At 38.0% G+C, this 19654-nt stretch overlaps 2 protein-coding genes and 1 long non-coding RNA gene across 5 annotated transcripts in view; 2 read left to right on the forward strand and 1 right to left on the reverse strand.

Moving 5' to 3' along the window:
* Nucleotides 1-19015, reverse strand: LOC136244576 (4-hydroxyphenylpyruvate dioxygenase-like). Its single transcript, XM_066036140.1, has 13 exons — nt 18764-19015; nt 18661-18687; nt 18376-18441; nt 17042-17189; nt 16689-16771; nt 13708-13797; nt 13556-13659; nt 13374-13503; nt 13172-13282; nt 12544-12615; nt 9197-9313; nt 8869-8991; nt 1-145 (listed from the first exon to the last, which is right to left on the reverse strand). The coding sequence occupies exons 1-13, from the start codon at nt 18764-18766 to the stop codon at nt 68-70; spliced, it is 1152 nt and encodes a 383-aa protein (XP_065892212.1). The 5' UTR covers nt 18767-19015; the 3' UTR covers nt 1-67.
* On the forward strand, nt 1501-12190 carry LOC136244578 (uncharacterized). Of its 2 annotated transcripts, XR_010695444.1 has the most exons (3): nt 3111-3944; nt 10782-10988; nt 11831-12190. It is a non-coding gene; the product is annotated as an uncharacterized lncRNA (long non-coding RNA). The 2 variants fall into 2 exon arrangements; XR_010695443.1 differs by having other exon boundaries at nt 1501-3944; nt 10782-12190.
* LOC136244572 (uncharacterized) overlaps nt 18667-19654 on the forward strand; it is a 15802-nt gene continuing 14814 nt past the window's right edge. Inside the window, exon 1 of one of the 2 annotated variants that reach the window (XM_066036136.1) lies at nt 18667-19242. In XM_066036136.1, coding sequence (XP_065892208.1) covers nt 19175-19242 — 68 coding nt within the window. In that variant the 5' untranslated portion in view covers nt 18667-19174. Of the gene's footprint in view, nt 19243-19362; nt 19648-19654 lie in introns of those variants that run through there. The other variant, XM_066036137.1, reaches the window with a different exon arrangement.

Raw genomic sequence — 19654 nt, forward strand, 5'->3', positions numbered from 1 at the left:
TTCTAGTTCAAAAAATGTATTATGAAGAGTGTAACTCGTACATGATAGCAAAAATATGTTGTTCAGTTTATACCAGGTTGCCTCTTCTAGCTTGGTCCACTTCAATTGCCTCAAATAATGACTTGAAATTACCAGCTCCAAATCCCTACAACAATGATAAACAGGTTTCCATGGTAACACACTAATGGCTGCCAATATACAAATGTATAATCATTGCTATAACAACCAGTTCACTTCCCGGTGATAATAACACATGACATTCCAATCATATCAGATTATTGAATTGGAAGTAATCACTAAGATCAAGAGTTCATAATATATATACTAAGGAGAGTATCCTACTCTCATATACCCCTGTAGAAAGGCGTATCGTGAAGTTATGATGTAACGTCAAGATGTTGTGGTTTGTGACGTACAGGAAGCCGTAAACGTGCAAGAATCGTTAGCGCTGTTTCACACTTGCGACGCTCAGGATAGCCGTATTTGCGAATGGCCTAGTAAGAAATGCCTACGAAGCGGTCTTAACCCATGAAGGAACGATTGTAGTTGGGTGAGAAACGCTTAGAGCTGGAGTTAATTTGGTTGCTAGCGACGTTGGTAGGCACGCGTTCAATCGATACCATGTTCAACTAATGACATCATTAATTATACAAAGAAAAACGGGCGAACTCAGAAGTGTTACATCATAACTTCACGATACGCCTTTCTACAGGGGTATATGAGAGTAGGATACTCTCCTTAGTATATATATTATGAACTCTTGCTAAGATGTACTCTATCCATTTTGGGTTACATCCTGAATCAGGTAAACACATCAGAACTAATGTGTGGGGAAGGTCAGGTGATACAAGTCTACCAGTGGTCATGTGGCAAGTGTCACTGTCCTTGGTGTTGCCAATTCTTCACTAGTATTGCTAATTTAAAAATGAAGTAGGGATCTATGCAATAAAAAGTAGTGAAACAAGAGAGATGAATGATGGTGTTACAGCATAGCTCAGTGGGAAGTCCCTACTTTGGCATTGAACAGAATACTAATAGCTAATGTGCCAAAGTAGGACTTTTCCACTGAGCTATGCTGTAACACCATCATTCATCTCTTGTTTCTTGTTGCATAGATCCCTACTTCATTTTTAAATTAACAATTTTTAAAATGCTAGTTTGTTTAGTTTTTGTTTTGGCACATGCAGCTAGCTACAATGTAACTTGTATTAGTCCATTTGTATATTCCACATCTGCAGGTAAGGGAAGGCAGATACCATCACTTATGAACATCTTGCCCATTTGCTCAGTGAAAAATGGAGTCCCCCGTATTCTATGGTTATGGGCAGGCTTCGCTGTAGCTTGCAGTTCTCCTTGCTGCGCTCTTCAATAATGTGTATCAGGGGATTGCGTTCTAGATCCAAGCATCCCTGTGTGCCTCCAGCTGTCAACCTTGCTGTTGCTGAGGGGCACTTGTCTCCTTTAGAACAATAATGTAACAATTGATTTGTGTTCTTTTTCTTATAACATAATTTATGTCTACCAGAACAATGTAACAAGAGTACATAATAAAAATAGTGAGGCCTCACTATTTTTATTATGTACTCTTGATAACTGTTCTATCATACAGGTACATGACTGTTGTATTAGAGTATATCTCGAGTCAGCCAAGGGATGTGCAGCTAGCTAGATAAGGAGTGAGGCGATCTTGCTTACTGTTATAGCTAGATTGATAAGGGGTCTCCGTACTCTATATCGCTACTTGTACCTCTTATAGTAGCGCAGGGACTAAAGTGCTTCTGAAATCCAGCTCTGAAATTAGAGCTCGGCGGTATTGAAATTTGAATACACGGTATTAGTAATAGGAAAATATTGTGGTATATCAGTATATAGTTAGCTTGTTATTGTAACTATTGCATCATTTCTTGGGCCTAGTATGAAGCAGTATCATTCCAAAAACCAAAAAATATAGTTCAGTACAAGTAAGCATGTGTTGTAATGTGACAACTTCAAGTTTTTGTTTAGGGCGTGTCTGCTAAACCATCAACAAATTGGATAATTAAACACCAAAGGCTGGGTTAAAAGCAATCCTATACTGGTATTCATTGATATACCAGTATTTTGATATATCGGTTATCAAATGCTGTCAAACGATAATGATAATCGGTTATGATATTTTATCATGATAAACGGTATTACCGATAGATATATCGCAGAGTACTATCAGAAATAATTCTGTGGTGTCTAAATATGCTGCTGAAAGGTGTTGATATGGAAAATTAACGCCTCGATATGGTTTTGTTGGATGAAGAAGACAAACAGCCTGATTGAAGATAAAAGAAAATAATAGAAGGTGCAGAGGGCTACACTCGTCAGAACCCCAAAAGGCACATCCCACAGGTGAGTTTGCTATTATGGCATAAAATGGTGACCATGCACATGATGATTTTTGAAGATGGGATTTTGGGTGGCGCACAAAATTTTTGAGGCGATCTCTACTTAAACAGTACTACCATACCATTAGATAAAGTCTAAGAAGACTGCTGGGCTATAGCTACAGTATGTGGTGTCTGTGATCATGCATATATGTAGACTGTGACACCACATTAAGATACTGACTATATACTGTAAGCCCAGCAGAGCTGCCTGTGTAAATGAGCAAACAATTGAGAGTTCACTGAAATACACAGTTATATGTATCTTACAAATGCGACAGAGCCTGAGAAAACTGGTCTTATTGCCCATGACAGCAAGTTTTATTTTTCACCACGAATACAAAGCTACAGCTGTACATGAATACATAACTGTCAAATCAGCCAGGTTTGAGTGGTATGTTTTTTGACAAGCTGTATGTGTATGAGCAGTCTGGGGCCTTAACGGAACCAGGGGATGACAGTATGTGGCCATACAACTCCATGGTGTTGAATAAAGGCCCGTGCTATAATTTTTCTTGCATTTCAGCCAGTTTTGAGACTTTGTTCCACTTGCAATTTTGTAAACAACCTTTTGCCTCCTCTCCACTTCCTGCCCACCACCCCTTGGAGCCAAACTTGAGTTAAAAATGAACAACCCGATTCTTTCACCACAAATCTTATCTTCCACAGTGTCCTTACACACGGGGCTCTCACCCTCTCTGGCCCTGAAAATTAGCTGTTGGCAGATACTTAATCATGTCTGATAGTCAGAATTGAGTGTCACAGAGTATGGGCCAACCTAGTCAGTTTACTTGTCATTATGGTGCCACCACCATAGTATAGTTTGTTGGTTCACAATCCAGTTTATTCCAAGCCATACCTTCTGTTTTGTCAGTGTTACAATGCTCTTAGTTGTTGGTTTTTGGACTACTAACGTACACTGTGACATGTTGTTTTTGTAATAATCAATAGGCCTCACAGTATGGAATACTACCCATGCATCTGATCACACAAACGGACAGACACATATGCAAACACACAATACTACATAATTACAGAATAACAAATGGAAACTTGGAAGTGATTAGATCACATCCTGAACTACTAGTGTATCATCTACACATTATCACCATAATTTATCCTTCATCATGATAAAGATGGCATGTCAGCTGACAGTTATCTCAGTGTGTGTATTGTGTTTGTGTGAACTGACAGAGTCTAAATATGTTATGCAGACCAGTATAATAGAGGTACACATTTTGTAGTGACCTAATTAACCTTTCTGTAATGGACACTAATGTATTGCTTTTAGTTGCACTTAATGTTGGCTTAGTTAATGTATACTCATTAAGTACACTTTGCTATATCTTAATTAAGTATTGTTCTATTGTCGTAACTGCCTATGTGTATACCCTTGTATTTCCTTGTGGGTTCAGTTGGACTTGTGATATGTTCTGAGTAGTTACATCTCTACAACATGTACAACAGCCAACATTTGCAGTCCCAAACAGCACAAGACCTCTCACAAAGCCTCCAGCAACAGCCATGAAGGTGAGTAAATTAGCTACACTATTCCACATTTCTATAACACAAAGAATAGCTTAATACTCACAATTGTCTTCTGTACATATATGGTATTAGTCACTCCATGGCTTTGCCTCAGCACATGACTCTAATTAAAGCCCACGATGTGCTTTGCAGATTTACAATTGTGTAGTTACCAGTTCACTGTGTTTATGGTCAGTTGTACAGTATAAACTACCGTTTATGTTAGTAGCTACTGTAGCTCAATCAGCTAGTAATCCGTTGTACCTGTAAGGGGGCATCTCTAAACTGATTTTGGCACGCTTAATATCATAATGATGTTAAGGGAGGATGGGGGTTCAGCCCATGACGTTGTTAATTTTTATTAAAGCATTTGGCAGCCACTAATTGATGAAGATGTACCAATGTGGTGGTGAATCGCCATAAGCGCAAGACTTCGTATGGATTTATGGCTTACTCCAGGTACTTCTATTTGGTTATAAACACTTTTTATCATAATCCTTTCAGAAAGGGAATACAGGAAACTACTATTCGTTTGAGTTAATTTTCAGGTAAAGAATATAATGTTTTGTGCTTCTATTGCTGATGCATTGTTTTCATATTTCATAGTATGACGCTAAGGAGGGGGGAGGTGGATCTGAAGTTAGTGTCATTATAGTGTACCAAAATCAGTTTGGAGATGCCCTCTAACTTCTGGCAGCTTGTTCAGTTGGTGCTTTGTTCATGCCTGCTATGGGTTCTCAAAGTGATAATGACACTAATAACAATGAGAAACAGTAAGGAGATGGATTATATATGGTACAATACAGTGAAACCTGTCTAATCAGGTCACTGCATAAAGAGGTCACCTGTCTAAACTGGCCATTATAAAAATCTCCACATGTGCCAACCGTGCACAAAGTAACCAGCCACCTCTTTAAACGGGTCAGAAAATTTAGTCCTATGATGACTGTAATAGACAGGTTTTACTGTAGCGCCGGGTTGCAATTTTGTACATCTTGAATCAGTGGCCTCGTGCATTTGCACATACACACTTGCTCTAATGTCTGAAAACCAGTCTTGGAGATAATCGCGTCAACTGTAGGTTAGCAATGTTTACTGTGTTATTACGAACAGTATCAGAGATTTTACATGTGGTATAACTTAAAAGCTGATTTACCCTTAAACCTGCAGAGAACTTTTGCGTTTACACAATATGGGCACGCATGGCGACAATAGGTAATTCTTACAACCTACAAATGTGACCGGATCTGCAAAAACCCGACACAATTGCGCATTTTTTTGAATTCAAATACTTATAATGTACCCTCTGGCAAAGTTTCAGCTTCATATGCCAATAACTTCCAGAGTTACAGCCCTACAAAGTAGCAACAACAGAAAAATCCACTTGTACAGCAAGTATAGAGAAATAAATTACAGGCGCTTACAAAAATGGGTGTAACTTACCAACGGATTGAGGTAAGGAGCTGAAATTTTCAGCATCGTGTTCGCTATGAACAGGGGAATCAATTACTGGGTAAGTTTGTCATTTACTCACCTTTCTTCACCACATACAAAGACGAAATTCGTGAAGAAACAACAATCGCGTACGATCACTTCAACGTGACGTAAACAAAAGCTTGTCTACTGCAACAAAACAAAGATTTTCCATATCCTCTTGAGCAGGCGAATAAGATGACATCCAGGTTTTTATTGTTAGTTCCTTCCTTCACTAAGAAAGAGGCGATCAAAAAATTTATGCCTTTTCCCAATAATACGCAAGTATTTCACCCATTGCATTGACTGTTTTATACTGTAAACTGAGGCTTGCATGATTTGTCGAAGTTTTCGCAGATCCAGTCACAAATATACATCAATCAATGGGTGAAATACTTGCGTATTATGTGCTACACTGTAATTACAGTGTAGCACTGTAATTACAGTGTAATTACACTGTAATTACAGTGAAATACTTGCGTACTGGGCTACACTGTAATTACAGTGGCTTACTTAATATTATCATGATGCGATGAACAGCAACGAGTCATGTCTCCGTGCTACAAAATTCTTGCCATGTGTTTAATTTCGATTGTGGGTTTACTCACGTGAGCCTTATGTGGCCTGATAGAAAATTTAATGGAAATTGAATGGAAGTTGTTGCAAGGTGATGTAGGAGCAACCATCATTGAGTTATCAACCATTTTATAAAAGGTATGTAAAGGACTTGCGTGTCTCCTTACTGAAAAGTTAGTTTCAGTTAGTTTTGGACTCACCATTTAGCATTAGGGGAAAACCCTAGTTTAATCCTTGTTACATTACAAGTAGAATGATATAAATTGCGTAGCCATAGGATGGATGCTTCGAAAGTTACAGCACTTTGTGCAAGGCATGTGTATTTAGGCCAGTTTTCTGGCCTATGCGGGTTTAAGAGTAAGGCTTTGTGGTTATCACTGTTATGTAAACAACAACTCAATAATTAAATTCCTTGAGTAATTTGATATATGTGATTGGGCCGGCAAAAACAGGGCATGTGGGCACATGATTTTTCAAACTTCCTTGACTTATAATTTTCATACCATTATGTTATGGCAATGAAATGCTAAGCCCTTAGTAAACATTTAATTGGCTTTATGATGCAAGTTACAGAATGCAAATATTCTGTTTCAGTACTGAGATATGACCCGTAGTGTGATGGGGTGTAGTTTGTACCCACATCACCCTGATTTTGCAGGCCCGGTTGCATATGTTATAGTTAAAACACCACTGCACGTGTGTACGGAAAATACAGTACGAGGGCGTGTGTCGAGGCACGAGGCAAAGCCGAGTGTTGTATTTGCCTCGAGACACCCCCGAGTGCTGTATTTTTCGTACACACAAGCAAGGCGGTGCTTTAAGTGTTATATTGTACTTCCTGGTCATCTGGCTCAGAGCGATTTTCTCTATTACTCAAACCGCTGCAATTTTTGATCAGGATATCAGTAAGTGTCTAATCTATTTCTAGTGGTAGAACGAACTAATAGGATTAGTTTGGCTAGTTTTAGTGATTTACAATGTCACGCATGTGATCAATCGTGCTGTCTTAGTGGAGTCGTGTTTAAAAAGCTTCGTGATCAGGCGATCAGTACATGTTTATACAAACTATTCCTAGCTGTAGAACAAACTTGTAGGATTAGGTTGGCGGGAAGCAATAAAACCCGGAATACGGAATAACAGAACAGCGGAATAAGCGAAAATTACATTCTTAATATTTTACTACTATATATACAGTCTATAGCATTTATACAATACTCACCTCGTAGCAATTCCACAGAGAATCACTAAGGCGATCCTCAGGGCGATCTTTAAATAGAACTAGCACAAAACTAACCACTCTAGAATAATCTAACTAAGCTAAAATACTTTCTAATACACTTTACTACAAAATCGCTACAACACTATAAGTTCTTTCTGCTACAGCTACTTAAACCAGCCATCACACACGAGTAACTGCCCGAATTTATTAGTGACAACATTCCATCCTAAGAAGTCTTCTCTGAAATAATCTACTTTGGCTAACCTGTTAGTTATCCATCGCCAAACAAACTTAATGTAAATTCAAAAGGTTAAGTGCTGTATTTAGCTGACATCACTTTGTGCAGCTTGATTCTAATAAATTCGGGCAGTTACTCGTGTGTGATGGCTGGTATAAGTAGCTATAGTAGAAAGAACTTATAGTGTTGTAGCGATTTTGTAGTAAAGTGTATTAGAAAGTATTTTAGCTTAGCTAGATTATTCTAGAGTGGTTAGTTTTGTGCTAGTTCTATGTAAAGATCGCCCTGAGGATCGCCTTAGTGATTCTCTGTGGAATTGTTACGAGGTGAGTATTGTATAAATGCTATAGACTGTATATATAGTAGTAAAATATTAAGAATGTAATTTTCGCTTATTCCGTTATTCCGCTGTTCCGTTATTCCGGGTTTTATTGCTTCCCTTAGGTTGGCTGATTCTAGCACTTTACGGTGTTGTTTAGGTAACATTCCATAAATAAATTCCGCATAAATGTACTGTATTTGCCCAATTAAGCACATAACTGTACTGTATGACTAATACAGTACGGTTATGCAGTTGATTAGTATTGTATGGACAATACGATACGCGGCATCGCTTTGATCCTCCCACACAAAGTACAATATTTGTAGATGAAACGATTATAGATAGCAAGTTGTAGTGAAATAGCACCGGTTGAGTAGACATCCTTGATGGATCAGACGTTTTAGATTCTTTAGCGGTGTCACGCCCATCTACTCGCGATTAGTGAAGGAGACAAGAGTTCATCGACAATCCTCCTTGCTCAGGTGAATGATTCTAGGCTCTTGTCAGTATTAGAGACTTGAAATCCTTGATGGATCAGGCATTTTAGACTCTATAGCGGTGCCACGCCCATCTACTCATGATTATTGAAGGAGACAGGAGTTAGTGAAGGAGACAGGAGTTAGTGAAGGAGACAAGAGTTCATCAAAAATTGCTCAGGTGAATAATTGTTGGTTGATTTAGGTGCTTGTTATTAGAGACTTGTTTACCATTTAAATAAGGATTTAGTGGAATGTGTGAAGTTACACCATATATGGTAAGTGTAGCCACAAAGCGTGGTATATCACTTATATAGCACACAGTTTGCTGTGGTACAGTATATCAGTTATACACCACAGCGCGTTACTTTTGATCTCAACCACAGGTCTGGTATATATAGTTTTAAGGTACAGGTGGTGAATTTAGAAACAGTAGATTGAAGCCTCTATGTGGTGAGAGAGCATTAATAACTTGTGTCCTACTCATGATAGCCATGTTTAGCCTTCAACTCTTGATTCTATAATAAGACTAATAACCTATAGTGTTACCCCCAAACACTGACAATACACCACACACACTCTCACACATAACACATATACACCACACACACTACACAACTTACACAATGGTTATGTCGTTCAATAACTTCAAGGAACAAGGTTGGTCGATCTTGTACAGGTTTGGTAAATATTTGCAACAAGTATCCGTTATCATCAAAATCCACTAGTATGTTTAGCTTCTGTAGCTGTAGACAAGGCGACATGTTGTACTAGTAACAAATGTACTAGAAACCACACATGTACAGTAAACTTATAAATACACAAGATTACATGTTAGCATCTTCAATAAAATAGACATTATGCAAGATCACACTTTCCTAAATATTTAATAGTTGTATTCGTATAATAGACATACACTCAAATTATAGACTTTTAAAAATGACAACATACCACATCAATGTCCTCTTTTACTGTGATTTTTGCTGTCTTCAACTTTTCTCTTAGCTGGTCATAGTAGGTGGATGGTATGGACATGAACTGCAGACCCCTAGCCTTCATGTTTGTAATCTGTGTGTAGAACAGCCTTAGTAAATAGCTGGGTGGACAGCAAGATATATTTATGTTAGCCATACAATAATGAAGAGTATTTAGGTTAGAGACCTAGATCTTTGTGGATTAAAAACCCAAGGCAAAGCCAAGGTTCTTAAAATACATAGATCTGAGGGTGTGGTCTCTAATCAACTCAGAAAATAGGGGCGTTTTATATGTGGAACCATTCAATTACCATATTTCCTTGGTTAAACACTGCACTTCAATGATGCCACAATTGATTTTGAAATCAAACATTGTTTTCAAGCAATGAGTGGTAGTCAAGTTTGAAGTCGCCGCATAAATTTTTGTAACTAAAATGTCATGGCATTTAACCAAGTAAATAAATCATCACGCGAGCATGGAAGACTGAACATGTTTTAGTTGACTACTGTAGCTGAGGAAATCTAAACTTGCACCTTATTGCTGCTGCTTCCCAAAGTTGGATGCTAGTGAAGATAACCACGCCGACAAGGAAACTGACCAGTTGCTGCCACTGTACATGTCATGGCATCACAGCAGCATGAAGAACAGGTGAATTAATAAAACAGTTTAAAGACATGATGATTACAATGGTGATGAGTTGTCACAAGTTGTTTATGGTGCAACAGTAGTATAATGACCAGGCACAGTTTTGTGTACAGACCACACCCACATTACACAAATAATCATTCCAGGAAGTATTATAGGTAATTGCTTATTTGAAGATGAAACACACACTCTAGAAAACAATTGGGCACTAACCAGAATTTTCTGACATTATTGCACTTCTTAACAAACATAGCTACTTATGGGTCAGCAGCTAGTACGTTCTGGCTATGTTCAGCTGTGATGAACAGACAAATCCACAGAGAATTTTGGTTACACGAGTTTAATGTTTTAATCAGTGCTGTTGAATTGTTTATGGCATAATTATGAAGTTTACTACTATATTGTGTTGAGTGGTAATTTTGTGTTATCAGTAATAATGTGGGACTGGTCCATAATTGAGATGTGCGGAAACACTTGCTTTAGCACTAGCTCTCACCTTAGGATGTTTTCCAACTCATAGGATAGCAAGGATAACAAAATCCTTCCCGTCTGCATGAATTTCAAGGCAAAATCCAAGTTGTGCATACTAATCACGTGAGTATTAATTGATCACACAATTGCTTTTAGTTAATCTTTAGTGTCTATATAATCGGTGCACATATGTAGCCTGGGCTACATTCAGATGTAGCCCAGACAAGTCACCAACCAGGAGGCTACATTGCGAATGTAGCTCGGGCGGCTTCTTTGACCTCAGGTGTGAAAGTGTTACATGTGTAGGTCTGTTGAAAACCAAGCTGAAACCAAGGTTTTTATAGCATGAAAATCCAAGGGCATGGTCTATAACTAACTCAGATAATGTTTTATAATGTAGATGGAGTCGTTGTGGGATTAGATGTGTAATTTTAAATTGTCACAGCAACAAAGTGCAGAAGATCAAACATGATTTGTTGAAGGGAGCTGAAGAAATTGAAGCTCACAACTTATCACTGCTTCCTCAAGAGAGACTTGGATCACAGTGGGAAAGGAGTGATAGTGCAGACAATGGCCACAAGGAAATTGCTGGTACCTAATTATGGAGATGAGCTAGTTGCTGCTTATGGTGCCACAACAGTATGAATGCCAGGTACAAATTTCACCACACCCACAATACAGATAGCACAAAATAACAGGAAGCTTACCCATTTTAGGTCCTACCATAGTTTAATATAAAACAAGAGGCTTAAACTTAGAAAACAGATGCATGATAAGCAGAATTTTTCATATCTCTGTTCATTGAAACAAATGTAACTACAACATTAAACCTCCTAGAATCAAATCTCTTTACCTATGCTTATAAAATGAACAGAGTGGTTGAATACGTGTTGGCTAGGGTGACTGGTTGCCGCACTGACTGTCATGAGACGGGAGCTGCAAGTAAGCCTCAGGGTGATTATCACAGTACACTTTCTAGCTGAAGTATACTGTACCATATAAACACTGTGTGTATGTACTAGTGTGGGTGTGAAGCTGTACACACATCTTACATTGGAACTACAGTAGCTTACCAAAAGGTTTTGTATCCCTGAGGTTTCTTCACAGGTATAATGCCACAGGGGTTACATGTATATAGCAACTTGAGAACAGCAACCATATGATAATCATGTAACCTCTATACTGATACAAAACCTTTGTTGTCCATACCTATACTCCAAATTAATACTTTGAAAGTAACATTGAAAGGATTATTCAGATATTCAGCATGACTATACATTCAATTCACTAATATTGGAATATTTGATGAATGTTTTTAACCTGTGCTCAGATGGATGGAGCCAAACTTTAAGCTTTACCTAAGTGGTATATTTACAGGAGAGATGTACATATATAGCAATAGTTCTCGGGCATTATCTTGCTCACTATCTGTATTAAGTGAGGATATTCAACATAAATATGGAATAAGTGATTGTCTTGTATGTTATATTTCAGAAAACACGTACTCAGTGGATAACAGTCATCACGTGTGCATGCACACAAGCAACAGGAAGAGAACTTCTGAAGGCCAGCCAAGTACGTCACCTATTTTACATCATCAGAAGTTTTCAAACAGGTTCTACTCAGAAGCCTGCACATACAAGTAATAGTTGTAACATACCAATGAGATTTGTACAAACACTTGACACCTGAAGGCCACAGGCCCAAAGAGAAAAGTTTATACAAACCAAACGGGTAGCAGATTTTTGTAATCTTGACATTTTTACTACGCATACGTATGACTGCAGGCCTGAAGATCTTTGTTGTAGAATCATCACAACAGAATTGTACACCATTAAAAGGCTCATCAGAAATGCACTACAGTAATCGAACAGCTTGCACAAATCCACAATGTATATCATGAACAGGAAGATCACAAAAAAAATTTCTGCTGCACAAAGCAAAAACGTAGCTAAGTGTGCACATTCACATAACATATGGTCATGATTATAGTAAGAACAGAACACATCAGTAGGACACATCAGTAGGACACTATAGTATAAACACTAGCGAGTTGATTCCCTGTGTACACATGAAAACAAACATCAATACTCTAAAACTGTACAGATCACGTTTTGTAAACTATTCAACAGGGAAAATCTGATGGCAGGTATTGAGTAAATGCTTACACAACTCAGTTGAATACATCAGTACACAACTGTACTTACAGCAGAGATGATATCTGAGGTGTTTAGAGCAATGTGTTGTACCCCTGGTCCATCATTGTAGTCACAGTATTCCTAATATGGTAATGATATAACACGTGGGTCATGACATACTAGGTGATTATACCACAAGAATAGATGTGTTAATTGTATTAACAAAGGATGTACAAATGAGACACATAGTTACCACATTATAACTATATTATACACCTTGATTGATTGACTATACACACACACACACACACACAACCTATCATACACAAACACAAATCTTTTACTGTTTACTTTAGTGATGTAGCAATACCATAGTACTGGTATCAGTCCTCAGCATTGGACTTGTATAGGTAGAACTATAAATGTCCAATACTAATTGATACTGTGGAAGCTGTGTTTTCAAGATGACGACGTGCATAACTAGTTGGATATATAGACCAGGAATTCATTGAAAGAACTCATTATTAGTACAATGAAATTAAGTCATGCAGCTAGAATTATTGAATCCAAATGACAACTAATCCTCAAAGTCAGCTAAACCTATTATTTCCAGTCGGGGAAATTACACTGCTATGAAATAAGTAACACTTGTGGTGGTTAAACCATAACATCTGTGAAACTTTCACAGGATACACACCTGTATTTGGCTCTTCCTCTTCCCTGCTGCTGGCTCATTGATGGGCATCTTTATCGTCTCTTCATAGTTTGTGACCACAATGGAGCGTAGAGCACTAAACTCGGTGTGCATCTAAAAGATTGTTATACATTGCAGACCATACCAAATTTGGCACATTTCTTCTACCATCACAGTAGCAATTACATCTAGTAACTGTCCTTACCAAGCTATCATCAATAGACCAGAAGCGGTGAAATTGCAGGTTTTTTTCATACCACTCAGCAACTGGCACCATCTCACTATCACCTTGGTTACCAACCACATGATCGATAAAGTCCAACTTACATGGTGGTCTACAATTAGAACACTTTATTAATAACGCTATACTATAAATGCCAACCTTACAGTGTCTTTAATAGTGGATCCCAGAACAATGGCTCACCAAAGCCTGGGAGGAATCTGCCATGATATTTTGACCTCTCGATAAGCGTGTGCGTAGTGTCACCATACTGTAGTACTATTGGATAATACGATAATGATTACATTCAAAATATTACCGTTTGGACTACAGCAAAGACAACTGTGCCAAGGTCATCACTCTCTTCCCATGGCTCACGGACTGGCTTTGCACCTCTCTCAACAGCTTTCTGTCAACAATCCACACATATAAATACAATATACGTATTACTAGGGGCTCATAAGTGCCGCAAGGCGCAAAGGAGCATAACACTCAGGATATAGCTGTGTTCTATCTTTTATGAAATGCCTTTGTAGCCAATTGGTTATGTTAACAGGTGCTAGTAGTTAATATGCAGCCATAGAGTGTCAGTAATACTGGTAGGGTAGTTAAAAGAATCATTTCAGTTGTTTCTGCTCCTCTACAGCACAGAGAGCTCACAAAATGGTTACTTAGTTCATTGTTAAGGGTTGATCAGGCTCTTTAGTTTGCAAATAGCTTAGACTCATCATGGCTTCCTTTGAAAAACCAGTATCTTGAAGGTGATGATGCAATAAACCACTGAGCAGCAGTGAATATCGGATGAATTCCCTATATGGACTTGAGGTGCACCTTCAGCACTTATAAGCTCCTGGTATTATGTAAGGAGGACCAAAACCACATGTCATTTGGTGCTTTGAAGAGTGAAAATTATACACCTATACAATTTTAACTGCTTGCAATTGCACAACTGAATGTACAGTGTACAATGTAGATGCCTCTTGTGGACTATTAACCATACAATTCAAGACTTGGGCATTCAACAGTAATACAGATAGCTAACAAACAACGGAGAAGCAAATGAAAAGTAATATGGTTCAACCTATCATAACACAGATAAACTATTCTTTCACTACCAGGGGTTAATCTAGGGGGGGGCGGGGGGGGCACAGGCCCCCTCTGGGTTAGCTATTGCCCCCCCTAGGTTTATACCTAAAGCCTTGAGAAATGGAAAGGTTTAATTGATCCCAAAGTTGTATAATCCAATGGTCAATATTCAATGGCATCACAGTAAAATTTCACCAAAATTGAGTATATTTACACCTAAATTTTCAAAATTTTCCTGGGGGAGCATGCCCCCAGACCCCCCTAGAATCCGAAGCGACTTACTTCGCCCCCTCTAGGTTAATATTCTGGGTTGAGCCCTGACTACAGTATGTAAATACTGTACAAGTACTATTTTTCTAAGAAAGCTCAAAACCATTATTACATCAGTCAACAACTAACACTAATCATTGGTAAAATAGTACTTGTTCTCACGTGTGCTTGAAATCTTCTAATGGATACACACAGGCGTACAGGTTGCCTCAAGCTCTATTATTATAAGCTTATAACTTTCATTACTTGACAACCTTGAGGTGTGGTAAACATTTGCAAGAGTTAGGGATTGATGTCACTGTTAAGGCAGTAGGGCATCAATGATATTGAAGTTACAAACACACGAATTTTCGTACAAGGCTTCCCAAGACATAGTCTGTTTTGCACTAAAAGAAATATTATGGTCACTTAATTCGTCTGTGACATGTTGACACATTTTAGTACCCATAAATTAGGTATCCCATAGCAACAAGTGCACGCATCTTGCTATTCTACACCCTCTCACTTAAATTAGAACTACTCCATCATTTTTAATCCAATGGACATGAAATTTTCACACAAGCTACTTTAGTAATTTTGCCAAAGAAGAGCGTTTGCCATTTTTAAATAGCAAGTTCAGATGATGAATAACATGGAAGTAAAGAAAAGGATTTCTGGGAGTGTCAACCCAAAAGATAAATATGTGATGAATGAGAAGCTAAAAGCCAAAAATTAAAACGCACAATGGTTTGTGCTGTTTAGCATAGTGTATCATAAAAGTATCAAGGCTCTTGTGCGAAACTGTAGGTCTAGTTCTAGTATAAAGGAAAAAACTGTAACTCATGTTCTAAAGCAAATTTAGCAGTTGGTTTGGACTAAACTGTGTACTAGTGTTAGCTTATATCCAGTAAAAAAGTACAGAGCATTTGCTAAAACCATTTGTAAGTTATAGAACAAATTAAATTTCATGGGAAGCCATATAAGCGGACTGTACAGAGCACCCTTAATGGAGAGGTGATAGAGGCGGAGTCTTACATGGTGAATACGGGGATTTAAATCCGGGAGAGCAAAGATTGTTAGAAGCAGATAATAAATTAATTGTTCCTATGGGGACTTTTGTTGAGCCGATGTATTACATTCTTTTGCAGTACCGGCCCTTGCTGTTAAAATGGATGCAGTACCTGGTCGATTAAATCAAGTTTATCTTATGATAAATAGGCCGGGTGTTTTTTATGGTCAATGTTCTGAAATTTCTGGGGGTAATCATTCTTTTATGCCTATTGTTGCTGAATCGGTTTCCTTATTGGATTATTGTACTTGAATCCAAAATTCCAGCCAAGAATAGAATGTAATTTCGGATTATGAATGGCAAATGGATAATTGAAGATTATTTGGTTTTTCAGCCTATAACGATGATACAATAGTCATGATATTTTGTACATGTACATCTCTTCTTTACCACAAATTCAAAGAGAGATCGATGGCATTCCATGAAATACTGTATCCCCAATTTCCTTTTGTTCCGAAAACAAGATTATTGAAACTCCGCTTGGATTGGCAACCTTAATAGTACTTGGCTTTTGGTCATTGGAGCCTCTGTTATTAAGAAGCATGAAACAGGTGTTTAAAACACTTGCAGAATATTATCAGTGTACCCATGCCATCTTATAAATTTAGGCTTGTACTATACCTATATTGGATTTTTGCAGATTCAATCATATACTCATTAGACATGGTAAAGGGTAGTTGGTACTTATAACTGTAACATGCTTTGAACAAAACCTAACAGCTAAGTTTTACCTAACATCAACATAATAATTATACAGATACTGGCCCAGCTGTAAAAACATGCCTTGCTGTGCTATTGTGACATTCAAAAAATAAGCACCCTCAGCATGTATACATAGTGGATGGCATATCTTATGTGTACTATACAAACACCAACTTCTCCAAATTGACTAATACCTTAAATAATGTCCGACAGTCCTCAACATTAAAAGCAATATCTTTAACAGCATCTCCATGTTTGATCAGGTAGGCTCCCATCTCTGTGAGCACACAAAACAATTGGACAAAAGTGAGTGGCAATAGGAATTACACAACCAATTGATACCCTACATCTAGTGTCCTTAAGTATATGTATGTACACAGGTAGAACTACTTGGTATTACAACTTTTGTTCTCATCCTTGGAAGTATTTCATGAAGATTTTACATAAAATAATTTGTAGTGAAAAACAGTGTGTAAAAACATGATAGCTAACAACAATGTGTAATCATTTATACCTCACTAAATATTTTAGTATTAAAGTAGCGTACCTTTGTTTCCAGGGTTTAATGGGGATTCAAACACAAAGACGATCCTGTTCTGACGAATAGCATGAGCCACAACATTGCGGTCACCAGTCTCCAGACCTTTGTAGGCAAATTCCTCAAAACCAAATTTGCTGGTGTAATATGATGCTGCCTATTAAACACAACAAGTACACACATAATAGGCAAAACTGTACAGCAAGTGTATAATAGTACATTGAATAATGTGTGCACTACAAAGCATGAAGGGTTGTCACTATGTGCTAAGTAGGCAATCGCACACATTGTTGTGTGCACAAGAGCAACAGTCAAAATTACACACTTAGTTTCACCTTGTGCAATTTTGACTGTTACTCATACATACAATCATTCCCTAATTGCACTCAAATGTGTGTAGTTACCTATACAGGTCTCTTACCAGGATTAAAATCTGCATACTTTGTAAATATCAAAGTATTTTCCAAGTGCCATTGTGTAATACCAGTATATTAGCACTAGTGATTTTAGTATTGTCTTACTGGGTACTGGGTCACAAACTATTGCACACTATATAAGATCTTGATGCCAGTTACACAGGCTATTGTCTCAAGACATGCGTTTCCAATGGATAAAGTAATGAAATGATCAGCTGAACTCTCTATAGGTGATTTGTTTGCAGCTGAACTCTCTACAATATGGTTTCTTTGTAGCTGAACTCTTCACATCTTGGCATTGGTGATTATTACATCATCCCCTGAGGGCTGTTTATCAGTACTTATTAGCAAACCACAACAAATAACACCCTTTTCAATAACGCCATACTGTCTAGGCAACTCTTGGTCTAGACATCATGGCCACATATATTTAGTGGGTAACCAGACATGTGATGAACTGTTTCTAGGCAGGTGGTGATGTAGGCAGGTGGTGATGTCGACAGCTGGCCACTTTATAAACAAGCTTGTTTGTAGTATAATTTGCACCTGACAAGGGTAAACAACTCTTGATATTTTTCACAGAAGGCATATCATAGTTTTCTTTTCTTCAGCCCTAAAATGCAGTGAGCTTTACTTAATTCTCATAGGAATATCACTGTACTTTTGCTGCAAAATTCTGCAACTTTTCGTGATCATTCTTATAGTTTGGTTTCTAGCTATAAATTAGAGTATCTTCCCGATCACTTTATATTACAGGTACATGTGAGAAACTAGCTTTCCGATGAATTGCAATGTGCAGGAAAACTATACGCGAGATAACCACCAAATGTGTGTCTTGACGTGTGATAGTTATGGTGTCTGTGCACATCACACAAACGTACAAACTTGCATGTGTTAAATTTATGGCTAGAGCATCTGTATTCTTACCTGTTTGGCGTTTCCCACCCAGAATTTTATGTGGTCAAATGCCAAATATCGTCCAGGTCCTTTTGGCTACATGGAAGGAAAGGCTAGCTTCACACCAAGAGGGTGGCACCATTATATTCTGCACTCTGATCTTTATCTTCAGTAAAGGTGGTCCAACTCGAAAAATAAGCCTTGACCATTTAACTTCTTAACTCTTAACCGACCGAATTCACAAAGAGATCGGAGCACAGGATATACTGGTGTTCCACCCCTTGCACACCCTCTATTATCACGTGGGGCACTCACTTTTTCACCTTTATCATAGTAGCTAGACTGATAAAGAACAGAGACAAGTATTATTACGGGTTATACATGACATATAATAGCGTTTGTGTTGTACTCAACTTACCATTTTCCTCCAAAAACGATCTTCGTGCAACAGAACAGGGCAGAGTAGAGATTCTAATTATCGTGCTGACGTCAACAAATTAATCGGAAGTTACGTGTGGCAATTAGTGCTATTGTTTGAAGTTCAAGAAAGAAGCAATGTGATTGGCAAAAATTTTATTCATGGGACTTTACAGTATATTGCACCACAGTCACACAGACGGCACTAAACAACTTGAAATTGTTCCTCCTTTCTGAACTTTGAACTATATTTACTGCACGTGACTTCTGTTTTAACGCTGTAAATCGTGAGGTTACGTACAGGCCCCGCCAAATTGCATCACGAGACTAAGAATTGTTTTGTTCCTTTTTAATACCCACCTCTAAAATGGCGAAGAATTTGCTGAAGGGCTACTGTAGCTGGCGCTAGTTTATGGTGCAGCGCTCGAATATGATGCATAATAGACGGAGCGAACTGGAGCACTCCCGTCGAGACCCCAGGTATTACTCTAACTGTTTCGTGCTTGGCGCTCCTTGCTACGTTAGTTTCCAAGCCTGTCTCACACGTCAAGGGTGGTTTTTAAATTAACGTGTGTTACTCGCCTTGTCGTAAGCGTGTTGAATGTTTCAGTGTGTTAAAACAGTACATAACAAGTGTTCTAAATAGTGCCTACCATGTTGTGAAAGGTGCCAAGTTTGCTTGTTTAAAAGTATTATTAACGGAGTGATTGTTGGTAATTGTTGCAAATGACATTTGTAATAAGTTGATGTATACAATGTAGATTGTTATTTGTGAAAGTATTAGAGTATGGATGTAGTAATGCTACTAGTTAAGAATCAATGAGACAAGACATGTGTATTGGTATTGATATTGAAGTAGAAGAAAAGATCTTCCCTTGCAATAAAGTAAACA

This window comes from Dysidea avara, chromosome 14, assembly GCF_963678975.1.
Source record: "Dysidea avara chromosome 14, odDysAvar1.4, whole genome shotgun sequence".
Taxonomy (NCBI): Eukaryota; Metazoa; Porifera; class Demospongiae; order Dictyoceratida; family Dysideidae; genus Dysidea; species Dysidea avara.

Bases quoted from the DNA above. Each gene is read 5' to 3' on its own strand.
- LOC136244576 (XM_066036140.1), bottom strand. The intron at 16,772-17,041 runs GTACGCTACTTT...GTGTGCTCACAG, and splicing joins ATTAAACCCTGGAAACAAAG to AGATGGGAGCCTACCTGATC. The intron at 9,314-12,543 runs GTAAGTACAGTT...TTCTACACACAG, and splicing joins CCTCAGATATCATCTCTGCT to ATTACAAACATGAAGGCTAG.